Source organism: Egretta garzetta, unplaced genomic scaffold (genome assembly GCF_000687185.1).
Source record: "Egretta garzetta isolate BGI_Z169 unplaced genomic scaffold, ASM68718v1 scaffold209, whole genome shotgun sequence".
In the NCBI taxonomy this organism is placed as follows: domain Eukaryota; kingdom Metazoa; phylum Chordata; class Aves; order Pelecaniformes; family Ardeidae; genus Egretta; species Egretta garzetta.
Window position 1 is genome coordinate 3,155,285 of NW_009260839.1, and position 19,999 is coordinate 3,175,283.

Genomic DNA, 19,999 nt, shown 5'->3' on the forward strand with positions numbered 1-19,999 from the left:
GCCATGGCGATAGCAGCGGCTCCAAGGCCGAGTTCATTGTCGGAGGCAAATACAAGCTGGGGCGGAAGATCGGGTCGGGCTCCTTCGGGGACATCTATTTGGCGATCAACATCACCAACGGGGAGGTAAGGGCGGCTCGCACTCTCTCACCTCGTCGGGCCTGTCGGCGTGGTCCTTCCGCACCTCGGGGGGAACCGGAGACCAGCGGTAACCTTCCCGAGGCCGACTTGACGCCTGGTTTTGACCTCCTCGCCCCCGGTATCGCTGCCTGCGGGGCACTGGGCAGCCCAGTCTCCGCGGGGTGGGAGAGTGAAGGTGCGTAGCCCGGGGTGAGGGGCTTCCCCCGCCTGAGGGCCTTCATTGCCGGGGGGGCACTGCCCCTTCCGACAGCAGAGCCGTGCGGTCGTGGTCTCCCCACCCCGCAGTTGCATAGCTCGCTTGCGAGTGGTAGGGAGAGAAGACCTCCATTGTGGGAAAACATACTTTGTCTTTTATGAGCGGCCAAAGTCGTCCCTCTCCCACCAGTCATCTATCCCCCTCTTTCTCAGCTGGGGAACACTTTGTCATTTTCATCAACAGTAATAGAAACAAAGAAGATCCCCTGTTTCTTCAGCTCTTTTTTTTTTTCTTGGTTTTTTTTTTTTTCTTCCATTTTTTCAGTTGTATAGTCAATAAAGTAGCAAATAAATGAAGGAGGAAATATGCCAAGATCTCCAGAAGGCAAAATGAAGAAAGGAAGCCTCCCCACCTGTCTGTGTCTATTGGTCTTTCCACCTAGGGATGTACCTGCATGGGTATCTATCTATATTTTGGCACAAATATAGATGGTGGAAATGAATCATACAGGTACAAGCAGCACTGCACAGATTTTTAGGCAGCAAGACCCCACTCCTCCTGGAGTGAGTATGCATGATCTGTGTGGTAAGTGGCAAAGTGTCCTATGCCTTTTGACCCTTTTGTTGTTATTCCTTCATTATTTCTTTTCCTTCTCCCTGGATATGGAAATTCTACTTCAACTCAGCTTTCAGAAGTGCTCAGGGATGCTGCTTCCTATTTTGATTCATGCTTGGTCTGTCTTCCTAATCATATTCTGGCATCTCTGACAGGGGAGCACTGTCTTCATGAAGACCTCCATTGTGGGAAAACATACTTTGTCTTTTATGAGCGGCCAAAGTCGTCCCTCTCCCACCAGTCATCTATCCCCCTCTTTCTCAGCTGGGGAACACTTTCTCATTTTCATCAACAGTAATAGAAACAAAGAAGATCCCCTGTTTCTTCAGCTCTTTTTTTTCTCCCCCTCACGGCTCTGAGCTGTAAAGAAGAAACACCCACGTATGTTCTTTCTTACTTACACGGATCTGAAGACTTTATATCTCTAGCTCAATTTCATGACCTGGAATGGATATTTGTGTACAAATCATCATGATATGGATTTTATTTGAAGACGCAACAAAATGCAGGATGTTGAGTGCCAAGAGCTTTAAAAAAAATATATCTCAGAGCATTTCCAGTGGGGGTGTGTGGGGGATATTGAAGTACTGTGCCCCTTAAACCTCAGTGGCAAGGCTGTGCTTGGTGGACGCTCTGCTCTGACTCCTTGTTCCCTCTCACTATAGGAAGTTGCTGTAAAGTTGGAATCTCAGAAGGCTAGACATCCCCAGCTGCTGTATGAAAGCAAACTATACAAGATTCTGCAGGGAGGAGTTGGCATCCCACATATACGGTAGGAATCGTTCGTGTATGCCAACACGCTGACTTTTCTTTAATGTTAGTGTGAGGCCAGACAGCACCATTAAAAAAAGATTTATCTGGGAGGGATTGGGCTGTTGGGGGAAAAATACTCCCTTCCAAGCTTTAGAACAAGTTGGGTATGCTCTCCACCAGCCTGTTGTCTTTTCTTGCCTGTACATACTGTGCTTTAAAAGTGAGATCTTCAGCAGTTTCTGAGCTGTGAGAAATTCTTGTTGTGATTAGAACACAGTGTGAGACTGCTTTGGTAAGAGCCAATGTTCTTGATGAGGTTGAGAGTTTGGAGCCGGTAATGGAAATGGCTGCTTTCTTTTGTTGCTTTTTTTTTTTGTTCCAACATGTCTTCCTCCTCCGCTCAGAAAATGGCGGATGGACGTGATTAACCCTCCCCCTTCTCATGTTGGGACAAGGGACGTGCTCAGGCATGTATCTTTTCCTTTCATAGTTATGTGCTGCAAGGCTTGAGACTGCGGAGAACCTCAACCAGGAATGAAATGGCAGCCCCTTTCTGTTACCCGCAACAGATGCGTCACTAGGATTTCCGTACAGTTAAAGTGCCAAGATTAATCCCTCCCAGTTGCTCATTATGTAGCTTCCTTGTTTCATATTCTGTCTGAAACTTTCAATAGTCATTAATGATTTCTTGATCTGGAAGAAAATCACTGGTTCAGCACACTCTAGGAGGAGTTATTTCTCTTGAGATTATTGAGGTGTTATTCTGGGTTACTTCCCAACTACTGAGTCTATGCATCAGAATAGATTAAATGAAACTTCCGTTTTCTCCAGAAAGACTTTATACAAAAAGTTGTTCTTTTTTCAAACTTCGTTAATAGTTTTTTTAAAGTTAGTGTTTCTAATGTTTGCACTATGACATAAAGGAATTTTGTTCCTGGAGCTGCAGAAACTATTTCAATGTAATTACTGGGTCAAACTGTGGATTCCTTTTAATCTGTTAATCCTTCCCTGACTTTGTGGTATGTACACCTGTATCAGTAGTCACCTGTAGGGTCTGTTATCATAATGATGACATATTCTAGATCATGTATTAATTTCAACAAAACCTAAAAGAAGTTTGCATTTCTGAGGTTAATAGCTCCCCTCCTCCCCAAACACAACTGGCTGTAGTCCTGAATGTAAGCTGCAGCTGTATAGTGGGGGAGACTGTTGTCTTGGCCATCTGGCCTCATTCACTACAGCCTTTTGCAGGAATAGAATGAACATACCTGAATTAAGCAGAATACTTGCAGCTTAAACAGAGTTGCTTATGTGAAAACAGACTTAGTCTTTATTTTAGACTGCACTTCTTCAAATGGGTGCCTTTATTTCACAACTGAAAGAATAGAAATTGCATTTTGGAAAGCCATCATGGTATAGTTACGTGCTAAAACAGGGATAACTGGGAAAACAGCCAAAGCAAGTGGGTATCAGGTGTTTCATTGCAAAACTGGAAAAGCAGGCATCCTTAAACTATTTTTTTAATGTAAACGAACATTTGGTGCTATAACAAGGCCTCAAGTTGCGAATTTTTCAACTTTTCTGTGTAACAGAAGTGAACTACTGTTTTAAGTTCCTGGGTTTGGTTAAAATGTCCTGTGAGAGTGTTTTATTTAAAGCTGAAATACTGGAAGTAATCTTGCATGTTGAGAAACTTGATTCTAGCTTCAATTACGGCATTTACTTTTAAGTTTTCTTGTACCTGAATAACCAGTGACTGTGGTTTAGTAGTCTTACCACCACAGGGGTGAGACTACAACCTTTCTTTAACACACACTTGCTTCCTTCCCCCCTCGCCCCCCCCAAAACAAAAAACCAAAACAACCCAGGATTACAAGACTCTGAATAAGAATGGACAATTGAGGCAATACTCAAAACAACTCAGATTGATTCATAGACTCATTGTGCTAAACGTGTGTTATCTATTTGATAAAGTCAGTGAGTCTTCAAGTTTTTCAGTTTTGGGTTCTTTGCAGTATTTTTCTATAAAAGTGTCGTGCAGAAAATTTTTGAAAGTACCTTTTTTGTCTTCAGAAGCAGCATTAATTTTAAATCTGTCTGTATGTACCAGATGCTGCTTGACAGGTTCTTTGACCAGGCTTCTGTTACTAGTTGTCGTCTTGCTGTATGACATCTGGTGATGCTTGAAGAAATCTAAAATAGTATTTTTATGTTTATCTTCAAGAGGAAGTTGAGCAAAGTACCCAGCACAGTTCTTGTGACAAACATAAAATGTGGTGCATTTGGTAAAGTAGAGTCTGTGGTACTCTTAATCTAAGGGGGAGGACTTGGCCTACCAAATGAGATGTATCACTGAGGTGCTTAACAAGGATATGTCTTTGAATAGGTGGTTACAAAGAGTAAGACCAAAGTGAAATTACTGTGCATATTGTTTCAGACAATTCAACCTTTTCTGACATGCATTTTTGGCAGCAGCTAAGCTGGGAGGATATGTGACTTTGTACTTAGGTCACTTTGCATGTGTAATTGATAATACATGTTCTGCCATTGTTTTATAATGGTATGCTGTCAAGTTGGTATAAGCTGTTCTTGGCTCGGTATATTTAGAAGGATGAATCAAGTTGAAGGAAAATCTTTCAATGCATTTGTTAAAATTTCTGTAATGTGACACCTTTAAATAACAATAGCACAAACAGAGCATTTGATGAAAAATTAAAGAATTGTTTTAAGCTTTTCCCATTGCCATGCTGTATAAGCTGGGCTCAGCAGCACTTTTATCTCTGTGCTGCACATCTGGGAAACAGAGGCATATAAGCTTGCATTCGTCATTTAAGAATGAGGGACTTGTTCCTATTTTTCATCTACTTAAGTAATGCAGTGGCCAAGATCAACCTACTAAAGTTGCATTATGTGGCTTTGCCTTACTAAAGTGGTCTGCTGTGGTTCTTTGACTCACAAAGCTGAAATAATAGGTGAGGTATAGATTGGTCATTCATTCTGGGCACCTGTTCTTAAAACTGAATTCTGCCCTTCAGATGTGATTGCAAACTTAGTAATAAGATAGCATATCTGGGGTGTCACTTAAAGTATCTAGAACCAAGCAAATTTTTTTAGCCTTTAAGGTTGATTTGATGGCCTTTCTGGCTGTTTGCAAGAAAGCTAATGAGCAAAATCTCAGTTTTGCAGTTAAAAGCTTTTTAATACTGCTTCTGTGGGATCAACTGTGAGCCTTCACTTGTGGAGGATGGAAAAGGGGCCTTGGTACTTCCACTGTAGCCGAACATGCTGTTTGCACATAAAACAGCAAAAATTGAGATTGGAATGTCTTCATTCTCTGAATATTCAACTCTGGGGTCCCCAGCATAAGAAGAATGTGGCCCTGTTGAGGTGAGTCCCAAGGAGGGCCATCAAGATGATCAGAGGGCTGGAGCACCTCTCCTATGAAGACAGGCTGAGAGAGTTGAGATTGGTCGGCCTGGAGAGGAGGAGGCTCTGGGGAGACCTTATAGCAGCCTTCCAGTACCTGAAGGGGACCTACATGGAAGCTGGAGAGGGACTTTTTACAAGGGCATGTAGTGACAGGAAAAGGGGTAATGGCTTTAAACAGAAAGAGGGTAAATTGAGATTAGATATTGGGAAGAAATTCTTCACTGAAAGGGTGGTGAGGCACTGGAACAGGTTGCCCAGAGAAGTTGTGGATGCCCCATTCCTGGAAGTGTTCAAGGCCAGGTTGGATGAGGCTTTGAGCAACCTGGTCTAGTGGAAGATGTCCCTGACCATGGCAGCAGGGTTGGAACTATGTGATCTTTAAGGTTGCTTCCAACCCAAGCCATTCTATGATTCAATGATACTCTAAACTCTTTTAGACTTGCAGATCTTTGACTTTGCTGCTTATTGTTGTTTTCTGGAAGAGTTAGCAAAGTCTCTGAACTCTTCTCTGAAGTTTCACAAAACCTTATATAAACACTCTACAGATTTTGAAGCTGTGGTTTGTTCTTGATGTACAGATTTTGGTTAATTATTTCCTTAATTTTTCACAAAGGCTCTTGAACCATGCTTAACATTCTGACAGTCTGATCTGCCTTTAGGACACAATGCAAAGTCTGCGGTATTCTGCTGGGTTTATCACATTGTTCTCGGCCATCAGCTGTCTTTTTCTTTTTTCCTCTGTTTTTCAGTGGCGAAGCATTTTTAGCTGTAATCTTGTTAACTGGGCACTGATCCTATTAGTTTGGACTATCTACCTTTAGTCCCAGATTTTTGGTTCTGGCTTGGAGGAATGCAGCAGTGTGTTTGGTGATTTTTGTATGTTGTTTTGTTCATAGTGTAACTCAGTTAAAGCACTGTTGACAAAAGCAAGTGTTCAAATTATCTGACAGCTGCTCTTGATTTTGCCATTTATGGTGTTTGTCAACTATTGTTCATATCTTTACGAGGATTATCTTTAGGTACTCTTTCAGGCATACTTTTGAAAGAAAAGTGGGCTTCAGATTTTTCTTCTGACAGTATTGTCGGATAACTTGTTTTTGTTCTCAGTTTCAAATGGAAAACAGCTATGCTGGAACCAGGTGTGGCTATTGGTGATGCATTAGAAGTGTTGCACTTAAGAGCAGGAGGAGAGCCTAGTGAATGTGAAACAGATACTGCATGTATTCTTGTGGGGGCAAGGCAGAAGAGATACTGTACAGCATGTGAGGCTAATCAAGGTGATATTTATATTCAGTCATTTGTAAGTTGAAAAACCAAAAGCTACTGATTTAGGGATTTTTTTTTTGCAACATTCTCTTGCAAAGTGAACAAGTAAATCCTTACATTTCTGAACTTTTCAATGCAGAAGTTCTTGCAAAATATTTGGATGTTGAGAAATTCAGTATTGCCACGCATGTATCACTGCGCAATCTTCTAAATAGTGAAGCATATTGTAAAGCTTCTGGCAAAAAAAAAATATGATAGCATTGCAATTTTTGTCCTTCTGGTTGCTTACTACCATGTTGTCAGATAATCTATTAACAACAGATTCTGCCTGTATTCATCTTCACTAAGTAATACATGTATGGAAAAATGTGGTCAAGTCGGTAATCTTAGGGTTGTTTTCACAAAGGGTTTTTCCTTGAACGCTTCAAGTTTTGATCTCTTGAAGCAGCACTTAAAAATCTGTAAATATACCTCTCAAACACCTTCATTTTAAACTGTTTTCCCAATAACTTCTTGCAGCATAAAAGGAAAAAAACCACTACTGGAAAAATACCCACCAAACCCACAAACAAAAAACAAGCCCCCAACAAAAAAACCAATCTACTAATCAGATAAAGTCTGAAAAGTATTTCTATCTTTTTTTTTTTCATTGGTAAGACTGATACTTTCATCTAGGTCTGCAAGTAACAAGGAGGAAGGTTCTAGCAATAGAGCCTCCTATTAATTAACCTTCTGTTACTACTTAAGGCTGTATACTGAAGGGCAGAACCACTCTAGTAGATAAGAGGAAGCCTTTTGTTCTGGTAGCTCAAAGTAAAATTGAAAGCTAGCCTTTTAAATTAATACCTAAAATTTTTCTACTGAGAGAATGAATGTCTTTAAACAAAATCCGTTTCATGTTTTATAACAATCTAAACTTCTATCTTAATTGGTCTTTGTGGACTCCTTAGAAGCATCCAAGAGAGACCACAGTTTGAAAACAAATGAAAGCTGTATTTTATTATTATTTTTTTTCTTTTTGTTCTGTGCCTTAGCTCAGCCTTTGCAGAAACAGCTGCAAAAGTATGCAGTTTAGTTCAGTGTTCCTCTTGTCTGGAACAGGTCATCAGCAGAGTTACTAATGAAACACTTTTTCCCCAGCAATGTTTTCCTGTACCTACTGTGGGTTAATGGCTTACCTTCCAACTGAACTGAACCTTTTGACTTTTATGGAAGAAACCTGACTTAGGTTCTCCTCAATTCATATCAGGTGTTAATATACCTCATTAAACAGCTAGCAAAACAGCAAGTCAACTACATGAGGTATGAATGCAACATAACACTAGGCAGATGAAGTGACCTTATTGCTTAGGAGATGAGTTGCACTGGCATACTTCACATTCATATTTCTCTCATAACTGTACAAAAAATGATACAAAATTTTATTTATAGAGTCTATCTAACTTCATAGCGTAGGATGTTCATTGCTGTTTCTTTATTTAGTACTTGGGTGGCCTAATTCATACTCACCATGGCAACTAATGTTAGATGACATCTGCTAAATATTCCACTTAAGTATTTCAGTCATGTCATATTATGTTAAGTTCATTTGTGTTACTCCTAGCTGGCTAACAGTTAAGTGCTTTTCCAGCTTCAGGGGAGATAAACTAGAAATACAAAATATGTGTCAATTTAGACATGAATCTGAAGATGGTAGATTACCTTTCTTACATGTGTTGCTTCGGTATCTGTTAAGACTCAAATTAGTATATTTTTACAGGCAGAATATACTTCCCAATTTGCCTGAAACATCATTGTTTGTCAGGAGATGTCTGTCCTGAGAAGTCCAGAACGTAGGACCAGAAGGGACTGCTTTAGTCCAAATCCAGCACCTGTTGTGGACAACGTGCTATTCTTTCTGTGAATCAGTCAGGTGCAATGTTAAAACTTTCTAGGCTAGTGTGGCAGTGCTCATGATCCTGTTGTCGGGCAGGACAGAGAGGGAGAGGTTCTGTGTCTAAAGGTAAATGCTTGTGCCCATAGGCAGTCAGCTCCTATTTATTTCTTCCCTGATTTTTTTCTGTTAATAACTTCTACCTATTGCAGCCCTCTGGTATCTATAAAGAATAGTTGCATAACTCCATAGCTGCCTTGCTGAGCTGTTTGAATACATGATTACAGAGGTCACCACCTTCCCATCTTTGTTGAAGTCTCTTTTCTGTCCCTGTTCTGATTTGGATTTCCTTTCTTGAATGTTGGTGACATGGCTTGCTTGTCAGTGCCTTAAGCATTGATACGGATCTCTTCACAGTTTCTGTGTAGAATACCTGTACTTTTACTGGGTAGGATTACTTATTTTTTGGTGATGCCTGATATTAGAGCTGTATGATTATAGGGAGGTCTGTGTTTGCTCTTTAGTCACATCATCTGACTAATGCCTCGTTCAGAGACTTTTGTATAAATGACTTAGTGCTTGCAGAAATGGAATACAGTTCCAGAGTGTTCATCGGTTCAGTGTCATTTGGTTTTCTGTAGGATGTCTGAATCCTTTGTGTTCATGAGGCCTTCCAGACTTGCATTTTCTCCTTCATGTGCCTGCTGACTTGTCAACCTCGCTAATAAGGTGATCTCGGGTAATTCTAGTAGTAAGTTTTTTTCCAGATTGCTTGTTCACCATACACTTCGTTTTAATAGCTTTTTTATCCACCTTAGTTCTTCTGACAAGTTCCATTTTTGTCATGTGAACTCTTCCACTTGGCATTTGAAAGCCCAAGTGCTGGGAAACTAATTGTGTAGAGCTACACAGAGTAATCATAGGGTCACATATTATGAATTACATAAACTTTTGCTGCTTTTGTAATGTCAAAGTCCAAATCATCCTGTTCTTTGCATCTGTAAAGGTTTCTGGAAGTCTAGAGGTTTATCTCTTCTAGTCTTGTCACAGAAGTGTTGTACTTCCTTGCAGTGAGGAATGAGCATGATGTTCTGTTTGTAATTCCAGGTTGCCACAGCCTCTACTGGAATAGTCAGTGGTTGAATTGGCAGAAGCCTTTAGTGGAGGATAGGTTATGTGGCAAAGCAGGTGTTGCTTGAGGAGGGGTTTTATTAAGCTGGAACAAAATAGTCTTGTTGTAGTTGCTCTGGTAGTAGGAACAGTTTCTTGTGACACTGAGCTGATATTCTGGTTTTGTATATAATAAGCTGTAGTCAAAATGACATGCCATTATGCTAATGGTAACAATACCTTTACTGCCTTCATGGTTTCAGAAAGCATGCGATGTGGGGTTTCTTTACCAGTGTTTCAACAGCCGTTCAGTAATTTAGTTTGTCTTGATGTGAATTTGAGATTTTATGTGAATTTTCTGAATGCTTTTCTTCATCATGTGACCAGCTCACACAGCTTTGATAATTGTGCTGGCTTTGTTACCTTGTTGTAATTACAAGTGCCAATGTAATGGATGAAACTGCTGGTTATCTACTAAAATTGTGTAAGTGGTACAGTAGTCTGAAACTGGGCCTGTAGTTTCATGGCCTGTCTCTGAATTGTGTTAGCCCTTCGCCCACCTCTCTTTGCTAGTTGACCTACCTCAATTTGACCCTTTCAAAGGAAGACGCACCAGATGTGAAGAGAATATTATAATAACCCAATGAAATATTTTCTCAGATAAAACAAAGAAAAGCTGTTAACATTTTCTCACACATTTCTTTTGTCATTGACGTTATTTGTGAAATATACAGTTGCTAAAATAGACATCATACAATTTTTGGAAGATGCAGCTCTGAAAGCAGAAAAGGATTTCAAGTTCGCGTAGACCTATTTGCTACAAAGTGCTAAATGTGCATCAGTACTTCACTTGCTTGTCTCAAGGTTAGTCAAGGGATTAAAAAAGCACCCCACATGAGTTCAGGTGAACATTCACTTGTCATGTGATCTGGCATCATACCTGCTTTGCTGTGTGGGATCTGGAAACAGTATTTTCCAAACTACTCTGTCATGTGACTTAGTTCTTCAGCATAGAGCTACCAATACTGAAATTCAAGATGTTACAAAATTTCAGCTGTGTTTATACTGGGGCAATATATCAGGCTGCTAAACCACATGATTTGGAAACTTGTTGACATGGTGGGTCTTGGTCTTTCAAATTAGACAAGTTACTGAAGTCAGATTAAGGTTACTGTATTCAATCTTTAACTGTGCTTTGTCAGAAAGCTTTATAAAGGATATTTACTGTATTCTAACTGATCTGTAGTAATTTGATCTGTAGCTTTAAACAGATGAGGCAAGGGAAAGTGATGATGACTGCTTCAATACAGGCTAGGGTTCTTAACAGCTGTATTGTATGCTGCCAGTTCAAGGATAAATCTTAGCTCTTCATAATAACACTGTACTGTTAATGTTTTGTGTAGTCTTCAATAAGATAATCTCCTGATGTTCTTCAGGAAAACTGATAATTCATACTTTGTGTGGGTTTTTTGGCATAAGTAGGTATAAATGGTCCTGTGCTACAGAATCAAAATTCTCTATTTAGGAGATATGTCCTAATGGGACATACAGCACTGTGGGAATGAATTGGAGAAATAATGAGTTTTCCTAGTGTGGTAATTTAGCTTTTCTTTTTGAAATAATTGTTGTGGTTTAACCCCAGTTGACAACTAAGCCCCACACAGCTTCTCATTTGCTCCCCTCTGGTGGGATGGGGGAGAAAATTGGAAGAGTAAAAATGAGAAAACTCATGGGCTGAGATAAAGTTTAACAGGTAAAACAAAAGCTGCCCATGCAAGCAAAACAGAACAAGGAATTCATTTACTCCTTCACACCGGCAGGCAGGGGTTCAGCCATCTCCAGGAAAGCAGGGCTTCATCACATGTAACAGTCACTTGAGAAGACAAATGGCATTGTTCCAAATGTCCCCTCCTTCTTCCCCCAGCACAATAATACATTGTATGTAACTATATGCAGAGTTATTACCCACCCAAAGTGAACTGTCAAGTTGTTAAATCCCTTGCTCCCGCTTTTCACTCCTCTCCAAAACTCTCCCTGCTTAAAATGTATTGCTGCTGTTGCTTCCTCAACTTTAATATGAGAGAGAGTACTCTAATAGTTGCCCAGGGCTTTGGATCATTCCTTCATATTAGTAGTTCAAGTTTCATTGCTGATGCAGTATTAGAATTCTGAAGTTTTCTTTTTGAGACACTAGCTTTTTTTTTGAGTTGTGCTGTTTGTTGCTATATTGTTTTGTACTTTAGCCCAGTAGTGTTAAAACTTGCATGCCAAAGTGCTCTGAATTTGTGGTCATCCAAAGTGTGTGCTTGTATACTGTCTTACATTGATTATGCAAATATGGGAGTAAGGAGTATTTGCAAGCTCTTATGTATAATAATATCCAAGGTTTCCTAAGAAGAGCCAAGACTTCTAACATTTTTACTTAGACCTGCCAGTAGTAGCAGGTACTAGACTTTGAATGGACATGATGTAGCCTTACTTCTTAATCCCATTTTCCCTGGAAATGTTCCAAGGGAAATGAAAATTTACTTGCAGTGTTAGCAAAGTAAATAAAGTGCAAGTTACTCCAATACCCTAGCAGAAGTTTCAGTTGCCAGCTGTGAAATGAATAGATGCAGCAGTCTTCTGTGAAGAATTACAGCCAGGTAAACATGAGAATGAAATGTTAAGAGGTCCTGCCTTATTTCTTTGTCTTGCAGAGTTGATTCTGCTTTTCCTCAGTGCAAAATGGTCAGGAGATCAAAACTTTCTTGTGCATGTGTAGAAGTAGGCCAAATGGAGGTTGTGCAATTGATCTGAATTACTGCACTTACTAACCAGTTCCCTGTAGAGGAACCAAATGCTTTTTTAAAATGTAGCTCCCAGGGTGAGCTTCCTTTTCGTCAGCTTTACTTTTTTTCTGTGATGCTGTAACTAAATTTTCTTAGCCCAGTTGAAGACTGATCTTTGATCCTTTTCTCTTATACTGCGGTCTCTTGGGCACTGAACAATTACACTCAGTGGCTGAATTGGACTTCTATTTCTTGAAGAAAATAATATTTTGTCTAGATTTTGACTTAGTCAGAATTTTTTAATTCAGCTTGTTATTTTTTAGGCTTTCTCACAACAAACCTAAATTTCGTTTGGCAGAATAACCAAACAGGTCGTTTGCTCCAGTTTTCATTGCTCTAGATGACCATAATGCTTCATTTTCAGCTGTGACCTATGGAGTTGTTTATAGAGCCTTGTCAAAACTACTCAGCCGTTTGTGTAGGTGACTTTGATAGGAACCAAGAAGTAGGTTTACAGACATAGTCAGTAATTCTTGAACTGAAGCAGGTTTGGAGTTGATTAAGAACTTTTTCTTAACAGCATCTCATTTTGACTTTCTCAATCTCTGCACTGTATTTATTTAAATAAAATCTTCTTGGTTGCTCTTGCAGTTGAAACTAGCTTCTGATCACTCCTTAAAAGGGCCTAGCTAGGCAGGTCTCTTCAAAATGCATGGGTTTCATGGCTCAGTGTCAGGTTACAGTGTGAACATTAACCTTTTCATAAATTGCAGACTTTATCAAATAATACCATCAGCATGCTTTTCTAGTTGAGTCATTTGTAAGTTTGAGGGGAGGGTTGGTATAGTACTTTCAATGATTTTTTTTTTAGAAGGCAAAGACTGCTAAATAGTACTTACAGTAAATGATATGATCATTAACATGTTGGAGGAAAACTGTTCTGTTGACATTTCATTTGAATAACTGCTTTCAAAATGCATATTTTCTGCATCCACTCTTGATGTAGGGAATGAATAATGATCCTAGACTGACCTGTAAAACAATTAGTATGATCCACAGTTCATATATAAAATTTATAACAATGCATTATGAAGTGCATGGTTTCTATGAGATTCCTGACAGTGGGAAGGTACAGGCCGGTAGTTTCTGAAAGAAATCTTTTCTCTGCAGTTTTGTAAACATTTTACTTTACTACCCTGGCTAAGCTTGGAATCCTGTGAGTACCAAGGAATTTGTCAGTTTTATCAGTGGTAACTATTTTCCAGACAACTATGTATTTGTTTCCTGGAGTCATTGCCTAAAGTGGAAATAAAATGTCTATACAGATCTCTGAGCCCCAGCTCAGAGTTGTGTGTGTGTTAGAGCTGAATCTTGATTCTTTTTTTTATCTGCATGCACTTACGGTGTATATTCTTGGTGTGTCTTGTCTGCACCACTGTTGTTGGAAATGTCAAGACTCCTCCAGGAGAGAGTTGGTCAGTGCCTTATCCGTGACTGCTGGTATTAGGTCCTTGTCATAAGGACTAGGTGCCTAGCAAAGGCAAAAATGCAGCCTTCTGATCAATAAGGTGTTGAATCTTTACAGTGACATACTAGTTCTCAGCACAACTTCATAAACAGTTTTTCACACACACCTATCACTTAACTGTAGGTACCTGGAATGTGCAGGACAGAAGAGAAGAATATTCAGATTCTGTCTTCAGTGCCCCTTTAAAGTATGGAGATTTGCAGAAGTGAAGGGTGTGACTCCAGGTCTTCTCAGGCAGCTTAGGTGGTGAAATACTATCACCTGGTTGCAGATAACATAAAAGGAATACCATGATGGGAATACTAGACATGAATGGGAAGGGAAAATATGCATGGAAGGCTGCCTGCTTGTCCTCATGGCATTGGTAACATTTAAGTTTTTGCCTCAAATTCATGTATCAGACACTTAAGGGTGGATATCAGTCTGTTTGGCTTCAATTGATATTTTTCCACATTGGGGTTTTTGCTTTTATGCCACTTAAGTGTTTTTCCCTTTTTGATGTAGAAAATCTCGTAAAGAGCCTTTATCTTCTACTTAATAGGACAGTACAATTTGCCATTTGTTAAATTTGGATGGATGAACAAAGAGGTAGCATACAAGTTAACTGCATGAGCTGCTTCAGTCTGTTGCAGAGAAGTCATACCAGAAGGCAAAGCCTAAAGCATTTAAAGATGTTTCTGTGAAGTCAAATAATGCAGGAAACAATACTGAGAGCATAAGGTGGCCTGCAGATGAGTTTCAGTTCAGACTTTGTACACGCACCTCAGTATATTGACATGTAATGGCTTCTGCTTTGATTGCGTTTTCATTTTGGAGTTTGGTATTTCAGTTGATGCTAAAGTGTAGTAGTGTTTTGTCTTGAGGGAAAATTGTGTGCACATATACTTGCCACCTTGTGTATTCAGATTTGTCCTCAGACTTTGGTTCCAGGAAAAATAAGACACTTCTAGCCTTAGTTATCAGTTAGCTTTCAAGATTGAATATCAGTCAGCAATGTGCCCTTGCAGGCAAGAGGGCTAATGGTATCCTGAGCTGCATTAGGATTCCTGCTAACACTGAATAATTTTCTTTGTTACAGGTGGTATGGTCAAGAAAAGGATTACAATGTTCTAGTTATGGATCTTCTTGGTCCCAGCCTTGAAGACCTGTTCAACTTCTGTTCTCGCAGGTTTACGATGAAAACAGTACTTATGTTAGCAGACCAGGTAAGTGCAAATCTTACCATGAGGAAGTTAAAAACCCCAAAGTATTTTGTGCAACGTGGTGGTTCTTAAGTGGGTTAAATAATGTGTTATGCAGTGTTGTATGTAGCCAAGTGAACACTTGACCCAATATAGGAACGAAGTAACAGTGGTTTGTGTTCTGTGGCATACAAAATGAACATAGGCCTGCAGTGGGAGAGCAGCACAGATACCAGCTCCTTGATGCTAAGATCTAACAAGTGGAACTTTCATAAAGTATCGAGACTAATGTGGGTGGATTAACTCCCAATATCAGCCATGGGGGTGGTGGTAGAAGGTCTGAAGCAGTCTTCAGTTACAGTTGATCTCATTCAGTGGAAACCTGTTACGTGTTGGCCAGCTGCGGTGACAGGTGGGCAACATGCAAGTCTATGGGTCTGAATGTCACTATGTACTCACAACCTCCTGTAACTTCTAGTACCAGAGCATGAGCTGATAGATACAGGTTTTGTTGTTGTGGTGCTTAAAGACCGTTCTTAATGCTGTTAGTGGAGATGCCACTGTACCTCAAACTTAATCACGGTCTCTGAAACTAAGATCTTTTTATAGCAATTTATATGTTTTCAACTTGGTCATGAGAGTACAGCATTTGAAATGGTCAGCCATATTTATTTCTTGCTATTTAATAAATAGCTTGATTGTGCTGTCTTTAGCTACTTGAAAGGCGGTAAGGGTTTCTCAAGTTGAATTTTCAATGGTAGTTTAAATTTCATCTAATATTACGTAATTGATGTCAGTACCAAGTTGTCACTTAGCCAGATGCTCGTAGAATCCCAGGCTCCTGGCCAAGGAAGCTCATGGCATTTGTATGGAGACAAGGTCAGCTGTCTCTATTCTCAGCTGCCTTAAGTGAGTGGTACGCCTGCTTTAGAGAGCCATTTGCCTGCTCAGTTAGCTAGACTCTGGGTGTTACAGCATCTCCAGGGAATATCTATGGGGTTTGTGCGGTATTCCTTTGGATGATAAACGCTAATTAGTTGTCATCTGGGAAACATAGATGGGATGTATGATACCAGTGCATGGAACTGGCCTTTAGTGCATAGTCCAGTAGAACAGCTGCCAAGGTTATGATGTTGTAACAATTAAACTCACTGAAGACTGCGTAAGGAGTGTTTGAGTAGCTGGAAAGCTATGTCACATAAATGCATATGCTGTGATCTCACGCACAGGAAATTGCATGACCATATACGATGATACAGATGTGCCAGAGTTTCTCTGCATCTTCATTGCTGACTGTTGTTCCTGGATCACGGTAGCCTAGATATGACAGTATGGGCCACCATCAAGCTGTTACTTGCTCCATGAAAACGACTACCTGGAAAAGTGATGTTTGAGTGAATAACCAGATTAATGAATAACTGGGATGGGGGAGGGAATGAGCTTTAAAATTGTCTTCTGGTAGGTATAGAAAACCTCTGTGTGAAGTAAGAAAAAGAAATTACTCTTTAATGGGACATTGTAGTTAGAACAAGAACTCGAATGTCTGGGAAATAGTTTCAGGTATTTAATCTACCATTTCCTGGCTAAAATTATGGAATTCTAACATGTAAGAAAGATAAATTTATTTGAACAGCATAAAAAAAGACTTGGTTTTCATTAAGCAAATATGTAAGTTGCAGAGGAAGGTACCACTAAAAATTCATGCTTTCATTGAAGATTTAAGTAATTGTATTGCACTCATTGAAATCTTACCTGTTTTGTTGTTGCTTTTTTTTTTACAGATGATCAGTAGAATTGAATATGTGCACACAAAGAATTTTATACACAGAGACATTAAGCCAGATAACTTCCTAATGGGTATTGGGCGTCACTGTAATAAGGTTAGTCTAATGCTCTTTGTTTAAAAGATCCAAAGGGAATGGCTATGTTACTTGATTCAAATTGCACAGTCCTTTGAAGACTCACTGTTAAAACTGATGTTTCAGATGCTAAACCATGGTTCTTTGATATGAGAACTTGCATTTCTCAGTGTCCACTTTAAATGCAGTGGCGTACACATATGGGTCTCTGACCCACCCTGTGAGATGCACTTGATTGCAAGATGGTGTCTAGGCTTGCAACAAGATTATAAACTAACCCTAGAGAATACTTAGGTACTTTTCTCAGTGGTGGAGTTTCATTATAGAGATGACTGTTGTAATAGCATTTTTTTTCCTCAATGTTAAAGTCAAATCTTCTCTTTGGCTTTGGGCCTGACTTCCTGAGATGAAAAGAATTCATGCCAACGTGGGAGCTCCTGACCTACTAGTCATCAGGGTGTTAAATCTTGCAGTGACAGACTGGTAAAGAGAACTCTTCAGCCATCAGAACCGTGGATGTGACTTAATAGCCAACATGTAGATCAATTGCCTTTATAAATAAATGAAATTATGCAAATGTGTTGATGGAAAACTGTTAAGTTTTAGAGTACCTGAATATTTTTTACAACATGTTGCACTTGTTTGGATGGGTAAATGTAGTCAGAAGTGCATGTTTCCTGTTGAAAACCTTACATAGAAGAAAACTTTTATTTTATTTTTAGTCTCTTGAGTGAAATATGCTTAATCCTGCAATTTGTATGTTGAGCTCGGGCAGACAGGCAGCATTGGCAATGCATTAAGCATGCTACTTAATAGAAATTAACTTCAGGACAAATGTATGTGATCAAGCTGTTTATTGGAAGCAAGATTCCCACTTATCTTCTCTATATGCCATCTGAGAACGTCTCATTTCTTTAGGCACTACTAGTATTTAAAATGTTTACCTTTGTTTGCCTGTATGAATGCCAACTTCAGGGCCCTGAACATTAGAAGGGGAAAGCTTGATTAACATGAGATAACAGCTCTTGTCTGAAGAGGTGCAGTGCACTGAGTGTTTAGATACAGCCAATGTTGGATAAGTTTGTAAGTCTAGCTGAAAGGCAGTCTTTATGTAATCCTGTTGCTGTTAAACTTTGCTTGTTCCCAAGTTTCATACTTTAACTCTGTAGAGCTCTATTTTTCTCTGCTATGTCGAGCAGTTAGGCTCCTTAATTTTCTGGCATGACTTAACTTGAAAACTTTAATTTTTTTTCCTAGTTTTAGTTTCTGATTTCTAACTGTTCTTTTTGGGCCATTTTTCTATACTTTTGCACAGTCATGCTACGTTGGCATTGCTGCACTCTGTTTCATCTTGATGTGGATTAATGGCCTAGAAATTGCTGCTGTGCTTACTTTAGTGGAGGAACACATTAGATTTGCATCAGCTGAAATGAAAAACAAAATTGCCTGTAAACCAATATATTTTTTTCCATTAGTAGACTAGTTGGGAAGCCATGCAGTGTTATGGTGGTAAACACTTTGTGTGGGCATGGGCTTCACTACTGTTGCAGGGTTTTAGAGCTGAGTGAGGTAGTTCGTGAGAGAAGTGCAAATTGATAGGTTTTGAGCAAAATGAGGAATTGGTTGCTTCAATTTGGAACCAAGTGATTTATCTAGGGAACACTTGCAACCACACAGTATTTACTTTGTTTCTTTTTGTAACTAAGCTTAGTTTGGGGTTTTTTAGAGATTACTATACACAGATTAAAGAAAATCAGCCACAAAGACTAGAATAGCATTGGTAATCTTGTTCCAGTAGCTTCCTGTCAGTTATATTTAAAAAAAAAAATTGACTTTTTTCAAATTTTAATTTGGTGATTGGGAGAAATTTTGCTCCCACCTTAAAAGATGAATTTTCAGCTATGCTAGAAATAAGCCCTGCATGCTTATGAAAGTAAACTTTAAGGTGACTAAATGCCTTCTACCTCTTCCTTACTGAAGATTTACTTTTTCTAAATGTCTTTTGGGGGAAGGGCAGTTTGTGGAACCAAAGGATGCTTTTGTAAGCAAACTTCAATTTCCTTTTTTAATAGAGCCAAATGTCACCATTGCTATCCCTGGTTAAGGCAGTGCCATTTTGGAGTGGCTCACACTTGAAATTTACCTTGTCACATCTTTCAAATTTTATCCTTGGAAAAAAAAAACCAAACCCACAAAAAAAACCATGAACATACATAGTTTTTTGAAAAGTACAGTGCTTGGTGGAAGAAGGATGGCATTTGGCTACCCTGTTCTTTCTCAAACGCCTCGGTGTTGCCTGTCTGCGCCGGCCATTGTTGCAATGTAAGCAATACTGTTTGATGCACTGCCACCCTCTATTGTTTGTTCAGTGTTTAGAATCTCCAGTGGGGAAGAGGAAAAGAAGCATGACTGTTAGTACTTCTCAGGACCCATCTTTCTCAGGATTAAACCAGGTCTGAACTGTCTCCTATTCCAACCTCAACCCCAAATTCATGTGCTTTATTTTTGTTTTGTTTTTGTTTTTTTTTTTCCTGGAGAATGTAGACCTTGCAAAAGCACCTCTTATGTTGGCATTATTCAGACATACTTGGCAAACATGTAACATTACTAAGATGTTTCCCTGTGGCGCTTGTTTAAGTTGCGGAATTATTTCTAAACTTGATATTAAAAAGGGCTAAATGTACGTGCTTGATTTCAGATACAGGTTTCACTTTTGTCCTTTAAAACTCAAAGGCAATCCGTTGAATGTGTTGAAGGATAGACATGCTGTCCTAGTGAAATAGCAGGGCCTCTGCGTAGGACTGTCTGCTTGCCTTCCTGTAGGGTTCCTGCAGTGTCTTTGGATGCACGTGGAGAAGTTCTGTTTCCTTCCCTTGCGTTTTCTGTTCAAAATCTTTCTAAATATGTAATGAGGACTCTTACATTTTCATGCATTGTGCTTATAAAATGAAATTACTCCAACAAGCTATCTCTTAGGGAAGCACAAGCTTATCTTCTAGTGTTAAATGTAGTACTCCTGATTCTTTAAGGGAAGATGAATTGGAGAGAAATGAAGACATATGCCAGTTCATAGAAGGACAGCTGGAAATGGCTGAACATGAATCATAGCTCAAGATTTTGGCCATAGAATCAGTCCGTAGCTTTTCACAATAATGGTCGTCCTGTATTAAATCCTAGGCAGCGAGCTGTATGCAAGCTGACAGGCTTCTGTTGTCTGCTTCTGAAACTTTCTTATCAGTTGAGGCAGAGACTTTGATCTACTTCTCTAGTTGCTCTTG

The 19,999-nt window shown here is 39.4% G+C and overlaps 1 protein-coding gene across 1 annotated transcript in view; it reads left to right on the forward strand.

Moving 5' to 3' along the window:
* Positions 1–19,999, forward strand: part of CSNK1A1 (casein kinase 1 alpha 1) — a 41,626-nt gene that overhangs the window by 6,410 nt on the left and 15,217 nt on the right. The window contains exons 3-7 of the mRNA XM_009647047.2: positions 1–125; positions 1,617–1,723; positions 14,760–14,886; positions 16,644–16,742; positions 19,091–19,174. Of these exons, the coding sequence (XP_009645342.2) occupies positions 1–125; positions 1,617–1,723; positions 14,760–14,886; positions 16,644–16,742; positions 19,091–19,174 (542 nt within the window). The remainder of the gene's footprint in view (positions 126–1,616; positions 1,724–14,759; positions 14,887–16,643; positions 16,743–19,090; positions 19,175–19,999) is intronic.